Source organism: Cucumis sativus, chromosome 7 (genome assembly GCF_000004075.3).
Source record: "Cucumis sativus cultivar 9930 chromosome 7, Cucumber_9930_V3, whole genome shotgun sequence".
NCBI lineage: Eukaryota > Viridiplantae > Streptophyta > Magnoliopsida > Cucurbitales > Cucurbitaceae > Cucumis > Cucumis sativus.
Window position 1 is genome coordinate 19965044 of NC_026661.2, and position 18336 is coordinate 19983379.

Sequence of the window (18336 nt, forward strand, 5' to 3'; positions counted from 1 at the left end):
AACACCACTGTCATCACACATAACCGAAAACGTATGTACATATTTATAAATTATAGCCTCGTTTGATCATCCAAAATGGAAAAGTAAGTAATCTCCAAAGAAAATACATGACCATGCTCGTGTAAATACTTAGTTTAATAAACTATCATAGAACTAACTTAAACATAACATAGCAGTGTAAAAAAACTCGTGCAACGCTAGTGTAAGAGTCTTTACATTGGTCAACTAAAAGCATAGCAGGACTGGATGGAGCAAAAGTAGGTAAGAATTCTAAACTACTAAACAGTCACAATGAAGCCAATTCAAACATTAACAAGAAAGAATATAATAGAAGTTTATTTATATATATATATATATAAAAGGTAATATTGTAAGTGTCAGAAAATGAAGCAATTAGAGTTGAGTAAAAGAGAACATTGGTAAATGGGTTGAGTTTGGAATTTAAAATATAAATGTACATACACAGATGCATATATATAGATATAAGTGTATTTGTTTTTGAAGTGATGGATGATGGGGCATTGCTCTCGGCTACCGAGCTCTCTCTGTTTCTGTTCCTCCTTTTTTAACCTTGTAAATCTCAAGGCTCATCCCTTCCTTCTCCTTTCGACACGTCTCCCTCTCTCCTTCTCTTCTGTCTTCATCACTCTAATATTTCTACTCTCTAACTTTCACCCATGCTTCTACATATGTGTATATATTTAATTTAGCTTAACTGTAGTAATAAAATGAATTATTATTAGTGGAGGTTGGACTCTTCATTTCAACTTAATCTTGGCAGCTGCTACTTCCTACTTAGTGAGGTGAGAGCAAGGAAGAGAGGTTTATCTTTGTAGAGAAATACTAGAGTGCTTCAAATCCTTGGCTTTCTTGGAAGCTCTTTGTCTTTACCCAAGCGACTAAATTTAATATTTAGTAGCAATAAAATTGAACAAATGAAATGATGTTTTAACGATTTTTTCTTCATAAAGAAGAGTTACATATGGAGGAGCTGTAAGAAGTTTTTTATCCACTTTCTCTCTTTTTCTAAAGCTTTTTCACACAGCAACGATGGCGTCTCTCACTCCCGGCGTCCTCTCAAAGCTTATAGAAAATGCCGGTAACAAGAACTTCAAAGTCACCGGCCAGCACCGGTCTCCTCTTCTCCAAGTCCTCGAGATCGTCCCTTCACTTCCCGGTGCAGGTGACGACGACCAAAACGACCCCTTTCGAACCAGAGGCTTCTTCTTGAAACTCTCAGATTCTCTCCATTCCGCTTACGCTTCCATTTCCGACGACGATTTGGATTTGATTTACAGCGACAAGATTCAGTTGGGTCAGTTCGTTCACGTCTCCCGGTTCGACCCGGCCGGTTCCGGTTCACGTGTCCCGGTTCTTCGAGGCTTGAAGCCTGTTTCCAGAAGAAAGCCTTGTGTTGGTAATCCCACTGATTTGGTCTCCAGCGATGCCTTACCGATTTCACGCGCCGCTGTCTTGCCTAGGAGGAGGTTGAGTTTGGACTCGGCGCGCCGTGGCTGGGATCGAGGGTTTTCGCCACCTGCCTCCGCCGTCAAGGCTGCCGGTTCGCCGCCAGGTAGGGCCTCTTCCGAGGTTGGGTCGGCCAAGGCTCTGAAGTTTTCGCCGTTGAAAACTAAAGACCAGAGCTCTTTAGTACCGAAGCTGACGAGTACGGTTAAACGGAAAGATGTGAAGTCGCCGGCGGAAATCCGACCCGTTCCAGTGGCTGTGGATTTGAGAAGCGTGTCGGAGAAGAATATAGCGTGGAGGTCGCTGCCGTCAACAGTGGCCGTTGCTGGAAAGGTATTATTTTATTGTTTGTTTACCGCTCAGTTCTTGAATTTTGAATTTCTATCTTGAAATAAGTTTAGCCATTTTTAAATATAATTAAATGAATCTATATATATATAGAAAATATAACAAAATTTTAAATTTTATTAACAGATATGTTACTTTATACACCTTTTTATCATTTTCTATAGAAATTGATAAAAGTGTCTGTTAATTATTTTGAGTTTTTAAAAGTAAATGACTATTTTGGTTTATGACATGAAAATAACTCTTAAAAGTAAACCTTCAATATTGAGCTACAAGAAACAGAGATTTTTTTTTTAATCTTAAGATAGGAAAGGGTATTATTAAAGATAATTAAAAGTAGAGAAGAAATGAGTAGAGGGTTAAAGGAATGGGAAAGAAAATGAAGATATGGGAAGAAGTGTAAGTGTTTTTGGAATGTGAATATTTGCAGAAAGCAGTTAGAGGTCGAAATCTTGCATTTATGGCTGCCGTTGATGCTTTAGAAGAAACAGCAGCTATTGAAACTCTCCTCCATTCCATGCGGTATGTCTTCTTATTTTATTTTTACCTATTTGTTTTTTAATTTTATTTTTGTTTGTTACATACAATTACAAATGATTTTTTTCAATCTAAACCGTCTTTGTTCTTAATGTTCTATAAACTTTAAGGGTGGGCATTGGTACACTATAAACTTTAAGGGTGAGTATTGGTACACTGATCGATTTACTGCCAGTAGATCACTATATTTGGTTTAGTAAATGTTTAAACCGACCTCGACTATGTAGGAGTACAAAGGTTTATAGGTCAGTTTAAGTTTTGTAATTCCTAAAAAATGTTGTTAAGTTTGAATTTTTTTCGACTAACATTAGTCGAACCCCTCCTTATCTTTGGCTTGCCACTTTTAGTTCAATAGGTTCTAATCCGTCTGTTGAAATGTCACATGGTTCATACTTTTACTATATTTCTCATTTTTTCTATAATATATTGAGATGTTAATCCAACCTAATATGCATATGTATATATTGTTTTTAAATTTTTCATAGAAATCATTGCCAAAAGTTATTTTATGGTTAATTTTGTCCCTTTGTTTTCCAGCTTATTTGGAGAACTATGTGAAACTTCAAAGCAAGTTTGTAGTGGTAAATTGGCAGATCAATTTTTACAACTCTATAAGAGAATCCAAGAAGCACACTCAACTTTGAATTCCTTACTCAACAAAATGCCATCACCTAATCCAAACTTACACAACAACTCTAATGCCATTTCATGGATTCAGGCTGCTATTGCTACAAATCTTTCCAGTTTTGATTTGTTCGAATCAAAAGATCACAAGCTCGAAACTCTATCCCAAAACAAACAACTCTGTATTGTCATTGACTATGCTACGAACAAACTCAATTTGGAAAACCGTTCACCTAAACTGGTCCCTGCTAATCGCAAAAGTTGTCCGTCTAATTCAAGTGCTAAACTTTCACATTCTTCCAAAAAGGAAGATTGGTGTAAAAGGAATGGTTTAAAAGAAGCTGCTGAACTAGCAAACAAACTACTCTTAGTCTCACGTCGATGGTTCATGAAGTACTTAGAAGATTTACTTGGGAATGATTTTGGGCTAAGAGTAAAGGAAGAAAGTACTGACATTGCATATCTTCTTAGACAACTTAAAAAAGTGAATGAATGGATGAACGAGTTTATTGAAAGCAAAGTTGAGATCGATGATAAAATGGAGCAATTGAGGAAGAAGTTGTACAAGTTTCTTCTTACCCATGTCGATGTTGCCACTCGATCACGTTAGTAAAGATACAAGTTGAAAAGGATCACATCAATTCTAGACTTGAGTAACAACTTCAAACGCTAACTTCTTTCAAAGTTTAGAGTAGAAGATTTAATCAAATGTTGACCTTGTTACATGTTTTCATTTTCTTGTAATCATCTTAGATTTTTGTTCGTAGTTTTATTGTTTCATATATCAAATGTCATAGAATTGACTTTCTTAATACTTTCAAAGTATCTAAAAAGTCATTTGAAGCAAGAAAGAGCAAATTCTATTTCATTATTTGAAGCAGAAACTTAGCTCACATTTTTTACTACAGATCCTTTCTATAAAACTACTTTTTCCATAATATACTTATATATATATAGTCTTCTAGCTTTACATCATATTTGTAAAAGGAGAGAGATGTGATAAAACAATACTCTTAAAAAGTACTTATAAGAATTGGATGAGGAAGCAAAAAGGCTCAGTTGGTCAACATGTAAGTGGAAACCAAATCGTTGTCGGATGTAGTTGATTTAGACAAAGTGCTTTTGTCTGATGTAGCAGTATTATTATTATTATTATTATTATTATTCTTGGACGTCAAACACTTCATTCCTCTGCATGATTTCATGTGTGAATGCATCTTCTCCGGCCTGAAACTCTTCCCACATAACCTATGTATAAACCATTTCAATATTACAACTTCTAATATATATTGTATTTCAACTATAAACTAAGTTTTGACTTTGTATTAAATATTAAATAGATAAATTAAGTAAACATACATAATTAAAGATTAAAGAACGAGAAAATTCATAGTTTATGACTTAACACATATTTATCATAGTTAAAAACTGTTTTAAAATGACAGAGTAGTTAAGAAATATTTTAAACTTTAGTAAGACAGAAACTCTCTTGCCATTTGGTTATGTTTGTACACAAATCGGTAGAACAATAAGTTCAAATTTCAAAAGGTATTTTTCCTTTTCTTTTAAAAACATATATTTCATAGCTTTTACAAATAGCTTGCTTCTTACATGAAAGCTTTTAAAAATACTTGAGAGAGCGACTTTTAACATTTTCATGAAAAAGTAAAATATAATAAATAATAAATAATGAAAAATTGATCTTTCATGATTAAATGATATGGAAACTTACGAGCAATTTGGTCCTGCCATTGGCTTGTAAGTTGCCGTTGCGTTCACCTTTCCATTGCCATTTTCTTTTGGTCTCTTCTTTCTTAAATCATCAACACTTTTTCTGTAAATACGATCGAGATACTTCATTTATTTGTAGTTTGTTTATTCATGATCAAAATTTTCTATGAGTAAATTATATAGTTATATTTTGAAAGATGAGAGGCTTTACATCTAACATTTTCATTAAATTACAGAGGAAAAATTAATATAATAAAAGTATCATAAATGTTGGTATAATACTAATAAACTAGTTTAACTTGAGATTCAAAATTGAACTAAATTAATAGTGGGGAAAGAGGTATTTAATTATTTTCAAGAAGTTTTCTATATATATAATTAATTTAGATTTGGAAAGGTTAATGGAAAAGGGAAGTTTAGAAAATTACCGAGAAGTTTGACGGCGGATTTCGAGGTTCCCAAAATCCCAAGAATTTCCGATGACTCGGGCGGAGCCACCCAACACCTCGTCCCTACAAATCACGGCATCGTTTTTGGGTTGAGATCGGTTCTTCACCAAAACGGTGTCGTTGGTATCTTCTGCCCCGTTCCCGCAAGTGATCAATTGGCGAAACACGTGAGAAGCCCCGCTTGAGTAGCTCTTGCTCTTTGTAAATGCCGGTTGGGCTGATGACGAAACTGTCGACGTGGCTGTTGGTCCACCTGTTCATTTTTTCGAATTTTACATGAAAATTATTAGAAACTATAAGGCTTTATTTTTATTTATTACTTGTGGTATAAATTTTGAATGATTAATAAGTTGGTGAAAAATAAGTAAAGACATTAAGAGATATAAGAGTGAAATTTTACCTTCTTTTCCCATGAGATCCTTATCTTTATCTTTCTCCTTCTTGTTGTTCGCCAATTTTGCATACAAAGAAGAAGAAGAATATTGTGTCTTAACCCCTTCAATATCCTGTACTTCTTCTTCTTCTACCCCCTGTTTTTGGTTTGTCTCCAAATTCTTAGCTGTTTCTTCTTCAACCTTCATCGAATCCCCATCGTCGGTTACTGTCGATCTCTCCGAATCACACGGTGGAGATTGTTCTGCATTCGCTTTCTGAACTTTGGATGAAAAATCTTCACTTACTTCCAATTCTTCTCTGAATAATGATGTTTTAGTATCTGTGAAGAAAAAGAAATGTATGTATATATTAAAGATTAGAAATTAAGAAAAAGAAAAGAAAAGGAGGGAGGGCAGAAATGAGAGATGAAAAATAATAATTACCAAAGAGAGTAGAGGGAAATATGATTTGGGATCCTTGAAGAACATATTCGTTGTCAGAAATTGGAGTTATGAGATCGTCATCCACCAGATCTTGCCAAACGTACCCTGTTTTGTACTTTCTGCATGCCATGTATGTGTGTGTGTGTATATATATACTTTACAAAATCAACTATCAATGATGAACAGAAAATAAAAACTTCAAAGTAACGACTTGGTTTATTAATTAATAATGTTTTAGCTTCGTAGATAGACTCTTGTTTCATCCTCCAGATTTAGTATGAAGAAAGAAAGAGGACAAATGTGTGTGTTTTTACTTACCTTTTGTAAGACCATGAGAAGGCTTCTGCCATTTCCTTTCCTCTCAATTCCCCAAGCCATCTCTTTACATCTTCACACACACGCACACAAAAAAAGAAAAATATTCATTTCATATTAATTATGATTTATAAGTTAGATGTTAAATTAGCCGAAAACAAATCAATTCGAAGATTATAACTTATTTATTAAAAATGTTAGATGTTTCCATTCACACTCATGCAACAATAATTGAACTAAAACAACTCCTGTTTAAATTTTAAATCCTAAAATGATATAATAAGTGATTATAGATATCAATAATAGTATGAAGTCTAAGTTGAATACTTATTTCCTCATTTTTGCAATTGATGTACTTGAACAAATAAACAAATTTTAATTAGAGATTAAGAAATAACATTTAAGAATAATAGCGTGTGTTCTAATACACTGCTAATTTAAAATCACAATTAAATTCAAACATTAAGGCCCATAAATTATGTTATACATTTATAACATTAACTTCAATGATAATTCAATGGCAAGAAAGGAGACGAATGAAGAAAATTAGAAAAATCCCAGAGCACAGACCTCGAAGATAAACGCCGGCGCTTCCTCCGGCGAGATGATGAACACGGATGAGATGGGGTTGCTCCACGTGTCCCATACGGGAAAGAAAGTAAATAATATGGACTTTTCTAATTTCTCCTCCAGCTCTATTATTATTATTAGCCTCCATTAAAGCTCTCTTTCTAAGCTTCATCATCATACACAAAAACAAGAAAACAAAATGTCCCAAATAAATTCAACTAATAGAATGAACGATCACTCAGTTTATATACAAAAAGAAAAACCCAAAACCCCAAAAAGAAGAGAGAAACCTCTTCTTTTCAGGCAAAAACCATGTAGGAAAAAAGAGAAATCTTGGTGTGTCGGCCGGCCTGCTTATTCTACAAAAAGCCGAGAACATAAATTCTTAATTAATTACCATTTTGGGGTTTGGAAATCATTAATCTATTACTAAAATTTTTATTTATGCAGCAGGCCTAGCTACCTTATTAAACAAAAAAATTTTAAAAAAAATATATGGAGACTACAAAAAATAAAAGGGGAAATGAAATCACTCACCTTGTGCTTTGTCTCTCGTTCTTGTTTTTCTGATTCTTTTAAGAAAGAAAAAAAAGTTCCACTCACTTGGCTTCTTCTTAATTGAGGTTTGTGTTTAGAGAGAACAAAAAAATTAATTAGCAGAAAATTTGGGTTTATTATTCTCTAATCTAATTTTACGGATTTTGAACAAATTTAAGACACACAAACACATATATATGGCTTCAAAATATGGGAAGTTGGATCTTTTGACCCACAATTTTATTACTTTCCTAAACTGATTTCTTCTTCTTTTTCTCTCTAATCCACACTTGGAAATTGGAATTAACTCTCTTTTTTATCATTCCTTTTTACACGAGAATTATAAGGTAGAAAGCAAGTATTCAAAAAATGCCCTTAAACCCGTTCTAAAACTAAACCGAATATAGAATCCCTAGTGTAACTTTCTATGAATTACTTTGATGGACTTCCAAACTTAAATGTTTATAACTTCAATATTTTGTATTTAATTATTGTACAATTTAATTTAATCTATGTTTATAACTTCGTAAGACTTTTATTTATGTATAATATTTATAAAGGATTTCCATTTTAATATTTATGTATAACTAATTCGGTTTCAGTTTGGTTTGACACAGATGAACGATTGAATTCGATTTCGAATGAGATTTTTTTTGGTATTTTTCGATCTGGTGCGGCTTTAACTTTAAATCGAACCAAATCAAACTGTGAACACTTCTAGTAAAAAGTGTAAATGTAAAAATTCGTTGTTTAATTACATATTTCAATTTTATTTTTTAAGTTTAATACTTCTTCTTTTTTAATTTGGTTTAGGTGTAAGTGTAGGGATATGGTTTGTGCAAAGTTAGGTGGACTAATATTAATGTAAATATTCAACAATAAATAGAAATAGGTTGGTAAACCTGAAGCACAAAATAATTTTTAACATTGTTTATGTGTTTTAATTTGAGCTTTCCTACCAAATGAATAATAAGTTTGATATTGACCTAATTACATTTTTTTATTTAGTTAGTTATTTTCTTTTTGTAGATGTTTGTATACAAGAAACTGTTTGTATGTTGGTCACATGTATAATAAGTTTGAGATTAACTTAAAAAAAGAATTAAGCTTTTTAATATACTAATTAACAAGGCCAGTCGTGTTCTTTATTTTTGTTCGACTTTTAAATCGATACTAAAACGATTAAAATATGAAAATTGACTTAAAAGGTTTGAGGAGAAATAGATTATGTATTTGTCTTTTGAGTAAATCAAGAGTCTTAGTCTCCTAAGCCCTATGAATTAAATATATAAAGGCCAAATCAGTAGGCTAACACATCCTTTATTCCCTTCCTTACAAGATAATTCAACACTTTAGATTATTATTAAGTTATCAAGTACTAGAGGTATAATAAATTATGTAGTTTATTATATTAGAAGAATGTTTAAACATTTTTTTTGTTATGTTTGACACTTGTCTATCTAGAAATAAATAAATAAAATTCTTCCATTTAGTCAATGTATGTAGACAACCAGAAGAACAAAAATGACTTTCATCTAAAACAATTAACAACAATAGTATTTTTTTTTTTTAATCTTATTGAAGTTTGATATGAAATATACAAAATTAGAAATAGTTTGAAAGTATAAAGTGAAGTTCAAACTTTGAAAAAAAAAAAAAAAAGACAAAGGTAATTATATTGTATAAAATAGAGTGAAAAGTTTATTGAAATGGGAGAAAGGGAGGGTTAGTTCACCCAAAGCAATAAACAAAAGTTGATTGGTTGATGCAAACTCCAATCAACATGGATGTGAAGTGTACTTATTCTGTTATTTGTCTTTAAAGAAATGAAAATTGGCTCAAACTACAACCTCTTCCTTCTTTCATTTTTATTCCTTATGTTGAATAGGAATACCACTTTCTTTGTGAGAAAGCTGAAGAACAAGAAGAAGAAAAAACATTAAACATATGGTTTAGGTAACGTTTCTATTGAATGTTTTAAATATTAAGTTTGTTTGTATCAATCTGCTTAAATTTTTAGGTTAATTAGTAATTTATTATGGTATCATAAGAGAATGTTAGTTCAAAGAAATTCTGAGTTATTTTTCATATTTTAAGTACCCATCAATTTAAACTTTGATGGTTTGGTGATTTAATTTGTCAAAAAGAATACTAATATTATTGTTCATTGCTCATTTGTCCACCAAATGCTTACAATTTTAACCATTGGATCCTCGTGGAAAAGCCCACTCATATGGGCCTCCTAATTGGGCTTCAAATCTCCAATGGGCTAATTATAGTCATGGACTGCAAGCACAACTAGGATTGGCCGTGGCCCGTTATCATCATTCTTTGTAAAACGAAGCACACAGTAAAAATATCAGTACAATATAATCATAAGTAGGGAAAAATATAACAAAAAATTGGACCTTTTGATTTAATGGAACTTCAAAGAAAAATAAATCTGATTGTTTTAAAAGATGCACTCTCTTGCTAATATAAAAAAAAGCTTGTGAGGGATAAAAACTACCACAAAACTTGATGAAATTGATAGACCTTAAACTCTTACAAGTGTATCAATTTAAATCATGAAATTTTATAAATGTATCAATTTAAACTCTTCACTATATTTTACTTAGACACACTCCTAAAATTTTAGGATTTAAATTGATATAATAATCTCTAAGGGTTGTAATAAATAAATATTTTACAAAAAAAAAAAAAAATAATATGATATAAAGAAGAGAAGTAGTAGTTGAAGAAAAGAGACAAAGACAGCTATAGAACTTGTTGAAACGTCAAATCTTGTGTTTGTAATCAAACATTATTTTGTACATTATCGTCCCACACACACCCAATGCTTTTATCAATATCAACAAAAATCAATGCCACCTTCCTCCTTCTATTACAATACCTCTACTAGATCACCTAACCAACTCAAATTATAGTGATCTTAACAAATCATTTACTCATTAAATTTATAATTTAATCTATCTTTTACTTCTTTTTGTAGTAAAATCAGTTTTTAAAAATATTTATACTTGGATCACATGGGTACTTTTAAATGTCTTCAAACCTTTTGTTGAAGATTTAGGGAATAAGATTTAGAATCAATTTTTTATTTAAAATTTTGAATAACCAATAAATACTTCTTGTTCATCCTAGTTAATAAGATTAAAGTATTAAAATTTTCAAACAATTGATTATCCTTCCAAATATAACGACATTAAATACCATTTTCATTCACAAATTTGATTTTGTTTGATTCTTTAAATCCAAAATTCAAACCAATAATGGTTTAGTTTTCTTAAAATAAAAGAAAAAATGCCCAATTTCACACTAAAAAGTTTGAACAAACAAGTAGACCAATTTTGGTTTGATTTGGTTTGAATGATTTGGTTTTTATTGGACTCCCACACTTACCTAATTTCTACTAACCAATATCCAAAAACCCTCTCTTTCTTGTTGTGTGTTATATTAGTACTAGTAGAATACAGCACCACAATTCTCTAGGGTTTGTTGAACTTTCCCATTTTGAGTGCAAGAAACACCAAAATCATTCAATTCAACTCATTAACTTGTTTGGGGCATCATTAACATCCCAAGAAAACACAATTAAATAAAAAAAAAAAAAAAGCCCATTATACTTTGTCAAACAAGCTACCATTTTTCTTTCTTGTACTTCAAAGCTAATTTCTCTTATATATAAAAATCATCACTACTGAAATTTTGAAATCAAGTTCAAACCCAGCCTCTTCACCCTCCATAAGTTTCCAAAAGCACATTTCCCATAAAGCAGTTAGCGCCATGGTAACACTTAGAGCAGCCATTCCAAAGCTTGGAGCTGTACTATTGTTTGTATTTTTGCTTCTTCAAGTCTCAAAGGCTACAATCTCATGTAGTGATGTGACAAAGGATTTGATGCCATGTGTGAGTTATCTTATGAGTGGTAGTGGGAAGCCACCAAGTGCTTGTTGTGATGGTGCAAAAGCACTTTCTTCAGCAGCCACAAGTAGTGCTGACAAGAAGGCTGCATGTGAATGCATTAAGTCAGCTGCTAGTAATGTGAATTACAATGTTAAATTGGCTCAAGATCTTCCTTCCAACTGTGGCATTAGTCTGCCTTTTAGCATCTCTGCTGGCATTGATTGTTCAAAGTATGAATAGTTAGACTCTAAAATATGATTTAAAATTTTCGTTATTGTTTTGCACGATCACTAGGTCTATTATATATTCATGTTTCAGAGAGAATTTCATACTAACGTGGTGTTGTGTCCAACATACTCTAATGCTTAAATATAGTGCCGAGTACACCTTATATTAGAGACTTTTGTTGTGTTAATGGGGAGAGTCTAATAACCTATTAGTTGGTTTAGGATTTCTTTATCTCTTTTTTTGTAAGGGGGAGTTGTCTCCGCTTTGTTAGTTCCATTTTACGAAGCAATCTTTTATTTCCTCTTTTGAGATCTATGTTCATGTGATTGGGGCCCTTCAATTTCAACTCTTATAACCATTCTTCACCATTCCTTAATTAACAAAACTTAAACTTCAAACTATTCTTTAAATTAACTCTCATATATATACACATGTAGTTTCTTCCTTAATGTAACTTGAACAAACTAATGCTAGAATTAACTTAGCTAATTATGGGGTTTTTTTTTTGTGTTTTTAATTTTCAGGATTAATTGATGATTATGAGAGAGGATTTGATCAGAAGAGACCAGAAATGACAGAATTCTACCTATAAAGTTGGAGAAAAGTACTACATCATTATATTATTATCATATTATCATATATAATGCAATAAAATAAAACTAGCTGGAATGGAATCTAATCCCATGGATTTTTAGATTCCTTTTTGTTCTTTTAATTTATACCATGTGATGAAGTGTGTGCCTTTTGTTTTTGTTCTTATATATATTTACTTATAAAAAAAATGCATTATATCCTCTTTCCTTATTAAACTTTTTCATTACTATTTTCTTGTGGATATGGAATAATTTAATTTATCTTAAAATATTATTTAGGTTAAAATACTTTCTCTAAAAAAAGTTTAAAAAAAAAAAAAAACTATTTTGACCCATACTTATCCTTTATTTTAGTCTATAGCGTTTGTTGAAATACAAAATAAACTTTGATATAGACAAAAGTAAACTTACTAAACTTAAATTTATGACACTAATAAGACTACATTTATTGTCAACCTTTAGGTCAAAAAATTGATTCTCCCATCCTCTATGTATATGATTATTAACAATATTCTGAAAACATGAACACAAACAATATTGAAGATGGATTTTTTGCTGATAAAAAAAAAAAAAAAACTCTTTCTTACATGCAATAGATTAAAATAATGAGCCATAAATACCAACATTCTACTATGTAAGTTGGAAAGAAACATATTTATAATAGAATTTTGTAATTGAAAAAATAAAATAAAAGGAGCTGGAAATGGAATCTAATTAATCTGAAATGAATAATTTTTTAGATTAGATTCGTTATGTTTCTTGATATCATGTGCTGAAGTAGTGTACTTTTTGTTCTTCTTAAATTATTATAAATATACACATATATACATAAAAAGATATTATCCTTTTTAATTTTCACTTCAAAAATTTGAATTATTTTCTTGTTGAATATTGTTATTATTTGAGTTGAAACTGAAACATTATCTGTCAGAAGTTCTACCATAACAATAATAGTTTGATCACATGGATCCAACGACCCACATGCTTCTCTCGAAATAATAAGGTTGACTTTGACTCTTCTGACTCACTATATATATGTGTATGTATGTATGCATTTTTTTTTAATTTATAGAATTTGGGATATGAGCAAATTAGAAAATTGATCTAAATAAAACTATTAAATAATATGTTTAGTAATATTCCCAACAACCTTTTTAGTATATTCTTGACACCATCCATTATTGAATAATAATAATAAATTGATAATACATGTGAATAAAGTTTTTCTATCTCGAAGACTATCCAAATTTAATGAAATAAGAGTTTGAATCCATATTTGACATATAAATTATTTGCTATTTTATTTAAAGGAATTAAGATTTTTTAATTTTATGCATACAATTAAAATTACGTAAGTACCAAATTTTTACATAATTTTTACATATAAATACATTATACATCTACGTCTTTTAAGTATAATTAGTTCAATATTATTTCAAAAGGTAAAAATTATTTTAATAACAGAAAATATTTACCGATGACTAAAAACTTATTTTAAAAATTTGTTATATTTGTAAATGAGTTAATTATCTCAAATGGTTATATTTGAAAACATCTCATAATTAAAAAAATAGTATAATTCATTTGCACAAACAATATTGAAGTATGAGACCATGAAATGATTTATTAATTTCAATTGATTTAACGACTAGCTAGTTTATTACAATTACACATTACAATTACACATTTGAATTTTTAATTTGATCAATTAACTAACTGGCAGTCGTTTGTTATTTGTTGCAATCAAACTCCGTAAGTTGTATTGATATTGATATCAATGTATAGAAAATGAGATGAATAAGATTCTACGATGTAATGGCATGAAATTAATCCAAAAGATAAAAAGAAAGAAAGAACACAGAATATGGAAAGAAGAAATAAGAGAAAATAAAGCACACTAGCTTATACACATTTTCCAAAGAGATAAAACAAATCATCAGCCTCTCTGTTTCTAAGCTTTAGAGAAAACAAACAAATTAAGAAGAAGAAAGAAAAAAAAGCTTTAATCATCAGTTAAAACATCTAAAGAAAAAAAAAAAAACCCCCACTAAAATATAATTAATAATAATGCACAAGAAATGCATTTATATATATATATTTATAACACTATATATATATAATTATATTGAAGAAGAATCCAAATTAGGGGCAGTTAGGATTTCTGCCCGGACCGCCGTAGAAGAAATAATTGCCCCAGTCGTCGGACTTGCCGTTCTGAACATCGTAACAACTTGGTTGCTCCGTGAAAATTCCTATGTCCTCCGGCGCCCTTAGGCTGTTTGATTCTCCTACAATCTGCTTTATGCATTATTATATTCATTAATCAACAATTCCTAATGCTAAAATTGTCACCCAAGCTTCACTATTTACAGATTATTTCACTAGTACGTGGTTGAGCATAAACTAATCTAGCTTTAATAGAAAATAGTACAACAAAGAAAACTATTTAGTAATTATATTAGATTTAGTAACTTTGTTGTAATCTTCTTTCTAGTTGTTATAACCTCTCCGGATTTTCATGATAGTCCGTTGTAAAACCTTACGTGCACTCTACCATCAATCATAAATGGAAAAATTATTATAAATAAGAAAAGAAAAAAAGAATTCAAATTTTGTTAATATTTAAAAACTCAAATTCAAGATTAAATCGTAATTAATATACTTTAGGAGCTAAACTTAGTTTTGCGTTTGTTTGTTGATTAAAATAGACCCGGAAAAATATAATAAACTTGAAGATAGAAAATATAAGTGTAGATGGAGTAAGTTTAGGAACCTGAATGTTACGGAAGTAGCCGGCTTTGCCGAAGCCCTCACCGGGGAAGTGGCCGCTACCCATCTGGGTGGAAGTATGTTGGCCGTCGGATTCAGAGTTAACGACTTCGCCGCCCCATTCGATCATGGAGGCGCTGTCGGTGAGATAAGAAAATAAGAAGGCCGGCCAATACCCTAAAACGTACTTATTTCCGAATTGCATCCACCAGTTTCCTTCTTTAGGGTCCTACAAAATTACACTGCCAGTTAAATTTAATAACCAATTTTTTTAACTATTATTCAGAACCTATTTAATGGATGAACGTTAAAAGTCGGACATATTTGTCAGAGATTCTCTGTTTTTTCAAACCTTTAGAATAGGTGGCTACAAGCACTTGTAATTCTTTCCTTTCTTTTTTTTTTTTTTTTTTTAATTTGAGGTGTTTTGATGAATATTCAAGTGGGATGGTTAGTGGGGTTTTGAAGAAATTTTCGAGTGTGCGAGTGGGGTTTTTCTTTTTTCCCCTGTTCTTATGAATCCTCTAAGTCAAATTTTGAAGGAAAATCAAGTAAGTGGGTTTTTTCCTGTTTTGATTAAAACCCAGTTCAAACTTGGAAGAGAATTCGTGTGGGTATGTGAGTAAATGAATTTGTTCACTGTCTTGAGAAAAATGTAGAGATCAGTAAGTGGGTTTCCTCCTAATTTGACTAAAACCCAGCTCAATTTTGTAAGAAAGCCTAATTTTTTTAATAATAACCCTTTTTATTTAGCTATAATGAAGAACCAATTCAAAATGTAAAGAGAAAATTACCTTCCAAATGAGCAAGCTGATGTCATATTGAGAACTTTTGTAGGAAGAAATAGGAAAAATGCTGGCACCCATTGCTATTTCATTATTGATTTGAACAAACCCAGAACACAGCAAATTATAGCAACCAGTTGCTTGATATGCATCACTCTGTTTGAAATTAAACACAAAACAAATTAAAATCAATAATGAAAAAAAAAAAAAAAAGAAGAAGAAAGCTCATAAAATTTTGAAATTAAGAAAATAATAATAACTCACGGTCCAATAAGTGAAAAGTCGAGTGTTATTATCTCCATACAAATCAGGGCTGACCTGCACATATAATCAAAATCTTTTCGTTCTCAGAAAAAAAAAGGATAAGAAATTAGAGAAACTATAAACATTTTTACAAACCTGCCAACCAGCTTCAATACTATTAAGATCTTGCCCAAAAGTTCCTCCAAGAATCCAGATCTGTGAGAGGCTAAATTCATTTGTTTGTTGAATTTTTGGTGACCAAACATTAATAGTTGCTTTAGCTCCATAGTATTGTCCTCCTTCAACATATATGATTGCATGCTAACAACTCCAAAAGCAAAGGCAAAACAAAATATTGTTTTTAAAACAATTATATTTGATAATTTTGGAAAAGAAGAAATTACTCTGTTTTTTAGAAGTGTACCTGATGTCCATTTTGTCCATTAAGATCAACTTCAATGGAGTTTGGTTTCACAGTTGCATAAGGCTTCTTTTTTCCATAGCTTTTCACTGAATTTCCTCTTAAAATGTCTTCTTTTTTTGTTCTTCTAATGGGAATTGTCCCTTTTGGACATTTTCCTTTTAAGTGCCATAATTGAGTTATATCCTCTGATTTTGAACCTTTTATTGACACTTTACTGTCACTTAAAATCCCTCCTTCTGGATGAAAAGTTGGTCTCATCTGCAAAAAAAAAAAACCCCAAAAAGAAAACATTATAGCACAAAAATACCCAAAAAAAATTAAAGAAATTTAAAAGCAAAAAACAAAACCTGAATTGTGTGGTTTTTGAGAAGAGGATGATCAAAAGCTGGTTGATGAGCCATACGAACACAATCAATAATATCCCCATCTGGACTCTGTTTTAAATTCAAATGTTAACAAAACAGAGGAAGAAAAGAAAAAACCAACAAAAGAAATTGAATTGAATTGAAGAATTGAGAATTTTTAAAACCTTTATGGATTTCACAGCAGGTTTATTCAGTTTCTTCAAGTGGGAGTGAACTTCAAGGCGACGGCGGCGGTGACGATGGCGGTGAAGCGTGGTTTTTCCGCCCACCGTGGGGAGAGTTAAAGAAACCAGCATTAAGAGGAAAAGGAAGAGGAGCTTAAGAACACCCATTTTCAGTGAAATTTTGAGACGAAAAACTAAAAAGTAAGAGAACTTTATGGAATTGAAAAGAAAATTTTGAGAAATTGTGAAGAATGGGAGCAGCTAATTTCTCAATAAGTGTGTTTTAGAGCATGACTTAGCAGAGAGAGAAAGAGAGAGAGAGAGAGAAGAGAGATATTAATATTTTAAGAATTATGGCTGCCCAGAAATTTTCAAAATCACTTTACAAAATTTTACAATCATATAAATTAAAAGAAAAAATCATATTCGGAAGATATTAATATTATATTTTATTTTTCTAGTTTTGAATACCTAAGTTTAGGTTTGCTAATTTTAATCACGCTTAAACTTAGTCTTACTTTATTTTAAATTTTAATGAGTATTTGTAAAAAGAAAAAGTATAATTACATGACAAATTGTAGCTAATTGAATAAGTAAATGGATGGTATATAATTTGAGATGTAATTAGCTAGTTAGTACCATAATAAACATAAACTGAATGGGTATAGTAGTTAAATTATTAATGTGAAAGATATCAAAAGTTATAAGTATGTAAGTGTGATAGATAGTTGAATAATAATTTTAGATGAAAATGAAAAGAATTGGTAGTTAAGGACAATTGTGGTATGGCATTATGTGGTATGTCTCTACCAATGATGTGTACAAGAGAAGAAGGGCAAAATTTGATTTAAATTAAATTAGTTTATTATTTATTATTTGCACCATGCCCTTGGCTCCTTTGGAATAGTCCATCACAAACTGCCGACGCCATTTTGTTTGTCCCCAAATACCCAAGTCAAGTAGGGGCATTATGGACCATCTTTACCTTTATATTTATAAATTTAAAGAAAAATAAATGGTGGAAAAAGGGAGATAGGCAATTTGGGAAGAATGTGGAGAGATGTAGAAAAGTTTTAGCCCACTTTCTTCCCTCTACGAGAGTTATTGGAAATTTTTTAAATATTTTCGGGTGTTTGATTGTGGAATTTATTCTATTTAATTTAAACACAATCAACTTTTAAACAGTGTGGAATTAATGGTATAGTGTTACAAATAATTGGCCAGAACTTAGATGACTTTTAAGCGTAATCTCTACCATCTAATCAAGTTTTGGAGAAGGAGACTTCATTCTCTAAACTCTTTTTGCTATAATGTTAATACTAAACATATATTATAATTTTATTGTTAAAGTATGAAAATAATTGAATTCTATTTTCCACTTTTGAGATTAGTTTTCTTGAAAATTTTGATATGGCTGTTTGTGTTTGTCATGTAATGTAATGTAGAAAATGAAATTTTATATA

At 30.8% G+C, this 18336-nt stretch overlaps 4 protein-coding genes across 5 annotated transcripts; 2 read left to right on the plus strand and 2 right to left on the minus strand.

Annotated features, from left to right (window-relative positions):
• The first annotated feature begins 497 nt into the window (after positions 1–497).
• LOC101207708 lies at positions 498–3860 on the plus strand. Its single transcript, XM_004136058.3, has 3 exons — positions 498–1800; positions 2246–2337; positions 2890–3860. Exons 1-3 carry the CDS (start codon positions 1051–1053, stop codon positions 3584–3586), a joined length of 1539 nt encoding a protein of 512 aa, XP_004136106.1. The 5' UTR covers positions 498–1050; the 3' UTR covers positions 3587–3860.
• LOC101207468 lies at positions 3825–7533 on the minus strand. 2 transcript variants are annotated; one of them, XM_031888409.1, is made up of 8 exons: positions 7397–7533; positions 6860–7025; positions 6293–6362; positions 5975–6093; positions 5557–5871; positions 5136–5409; positions 4709–4810; positions 3825–4224 (listed from the first exon to the last, which is right to left on the minus strand). In XM_031888409.1, the coding sequence occupies exons 2-8, from the start codon at positions 7005–7007 to the stop codon at positions 4032–4034; spliced, it is 1221 nt and encodes a 406-aa protein (XP_031744269.1). In that variant the 5' UTR covers positions 7008–7025; positions 7397–7533; the 3' UTR covers positions 3825–4031. The 2 variants fall into 2 exon arrangements, with proteins under 2 accessions (XP_031744269.1, XP_004136105.3); XM_004136057.3 differs by lacking the exon at positions 7397–7533 and having other exon boundaries at positions 6860–7173.
• A 3559-nt stretch (positions 7534–11092) lies between these two features.
• On the plus strand, positions 11093–12303 carry LOC101219063 (non-specific lipid-transfer protein 8). Its single transcript, XM_004135849.3, has 2 exons — positions 11093–11532; positions 12055–12303. The coding sequence occupies exons 1-2, from the start codon at positions 11183–11185 to the stop codon at positions 12062–12064; spliced, it is 360 nt and encodes a 119-aa protein (XP_004135897.1). The 5' UTR covers positions 11093–11182; the 3' UTR covers positions 12065–12303.
• Positions 12304–13988: 1685 nt separating this feature from the next.
• LOC101218833 (hypothetical protein) lies at positions 13989–17241 on the minus strand. The gene is made up of 8 exons (XM_004135848.3): positions 16874–17241; positions 16692–16778; positions 16345–16602; positions 16077–16241; positions 15942–15995; positions 15687–15833; positions 14897–15121; positions 13989–14418 (listed from the first exon to the last, which is right to left on the minus strand). Exons 1-8 carry the CDS (start codon positions 17039–17041, stop codon positions 14266–14268), a joined length of 1257 nt encoding a protein of 418 aa, XP_004135896.1. The 5' UTR covers positions 17042–17241; the 3' UTR covers positions 13989–14265.
• Between the last annotated feature and the right edge of the window lie 1095 nt (positions 17242–18336).

Bases quoted from the DNA above. Each gene is read 5' to 3' on its own strand.
- LOC101207708 (XM_004136058.3), top strand. From the start codon at position 1,051: ATGGCGTCTCTCACTCCCGGCGTCCTCTCAAAGCTTATAGAAAATGCC. The intron at 1,801-2,245 runs GTATTATTTTAT...GAATATTTGCAG, and splicing joins CAGTGGCCGTTGCTGGAAAG to AAAGCAGTTAGAGGTCGAAA. The intron at 2,338-2,889 runs GTATGTCTTCTT...TTTGTTTTCCAG, and splicing joins ACTCTCCTCCATTCCATGCG to CTTATTTGGAGAACTATGTG.
- LOC101207468 (XM_004136057.3), bottom strand. From the start codon at position 7,037: ATGATGATGAAGCTTAGAAAGAGAGCTTTAATGGAGGCTAATAATAAT. The intron at 5,872-5,974 runs GTAATTATTATT...TTTTCTTCACAG, and splicing joins ATTTCCCTCTACTCTCTTTG to ATACTAAAACATCATTATTC. The intron at 4,225-4,708 runs GTAAGTTTCCAT...GTTTATACATAG, and splicing joins ATGGCAGGACCAAATTGCTC to GTTATGTGGGAAGAGTTTCA.
- LOC101219063 (XM_004135849.3), top strand. From the start codon at position 11,183: ATGGTAACACTTAGAGCAGCCATTCCAAAGCTTGGAGCTGTACTATTG.
- LOC101218833 (XM_004135848.3), bottom strand. From the start codon at position 17,041: ATGGGTGTTCTTAAGCTCCTCTTCCTTTTCCTCTTAATGCTGGTTTCT. The intron at 15,834-15,941 runs GTGAGTTATTAT...AATTTCAAACAG, and splicing joins GACTTTTCACTTATTGGACC to AGTGATGCATATCAAGCAAC. The intron at 15,122-15,686 runs GTAATTTTCTCT...GTAATTTTGTAG, and splicing joins TCAGCTTGCTCATTTGGAAG to GACCCTAAAGAAGGAAACTG.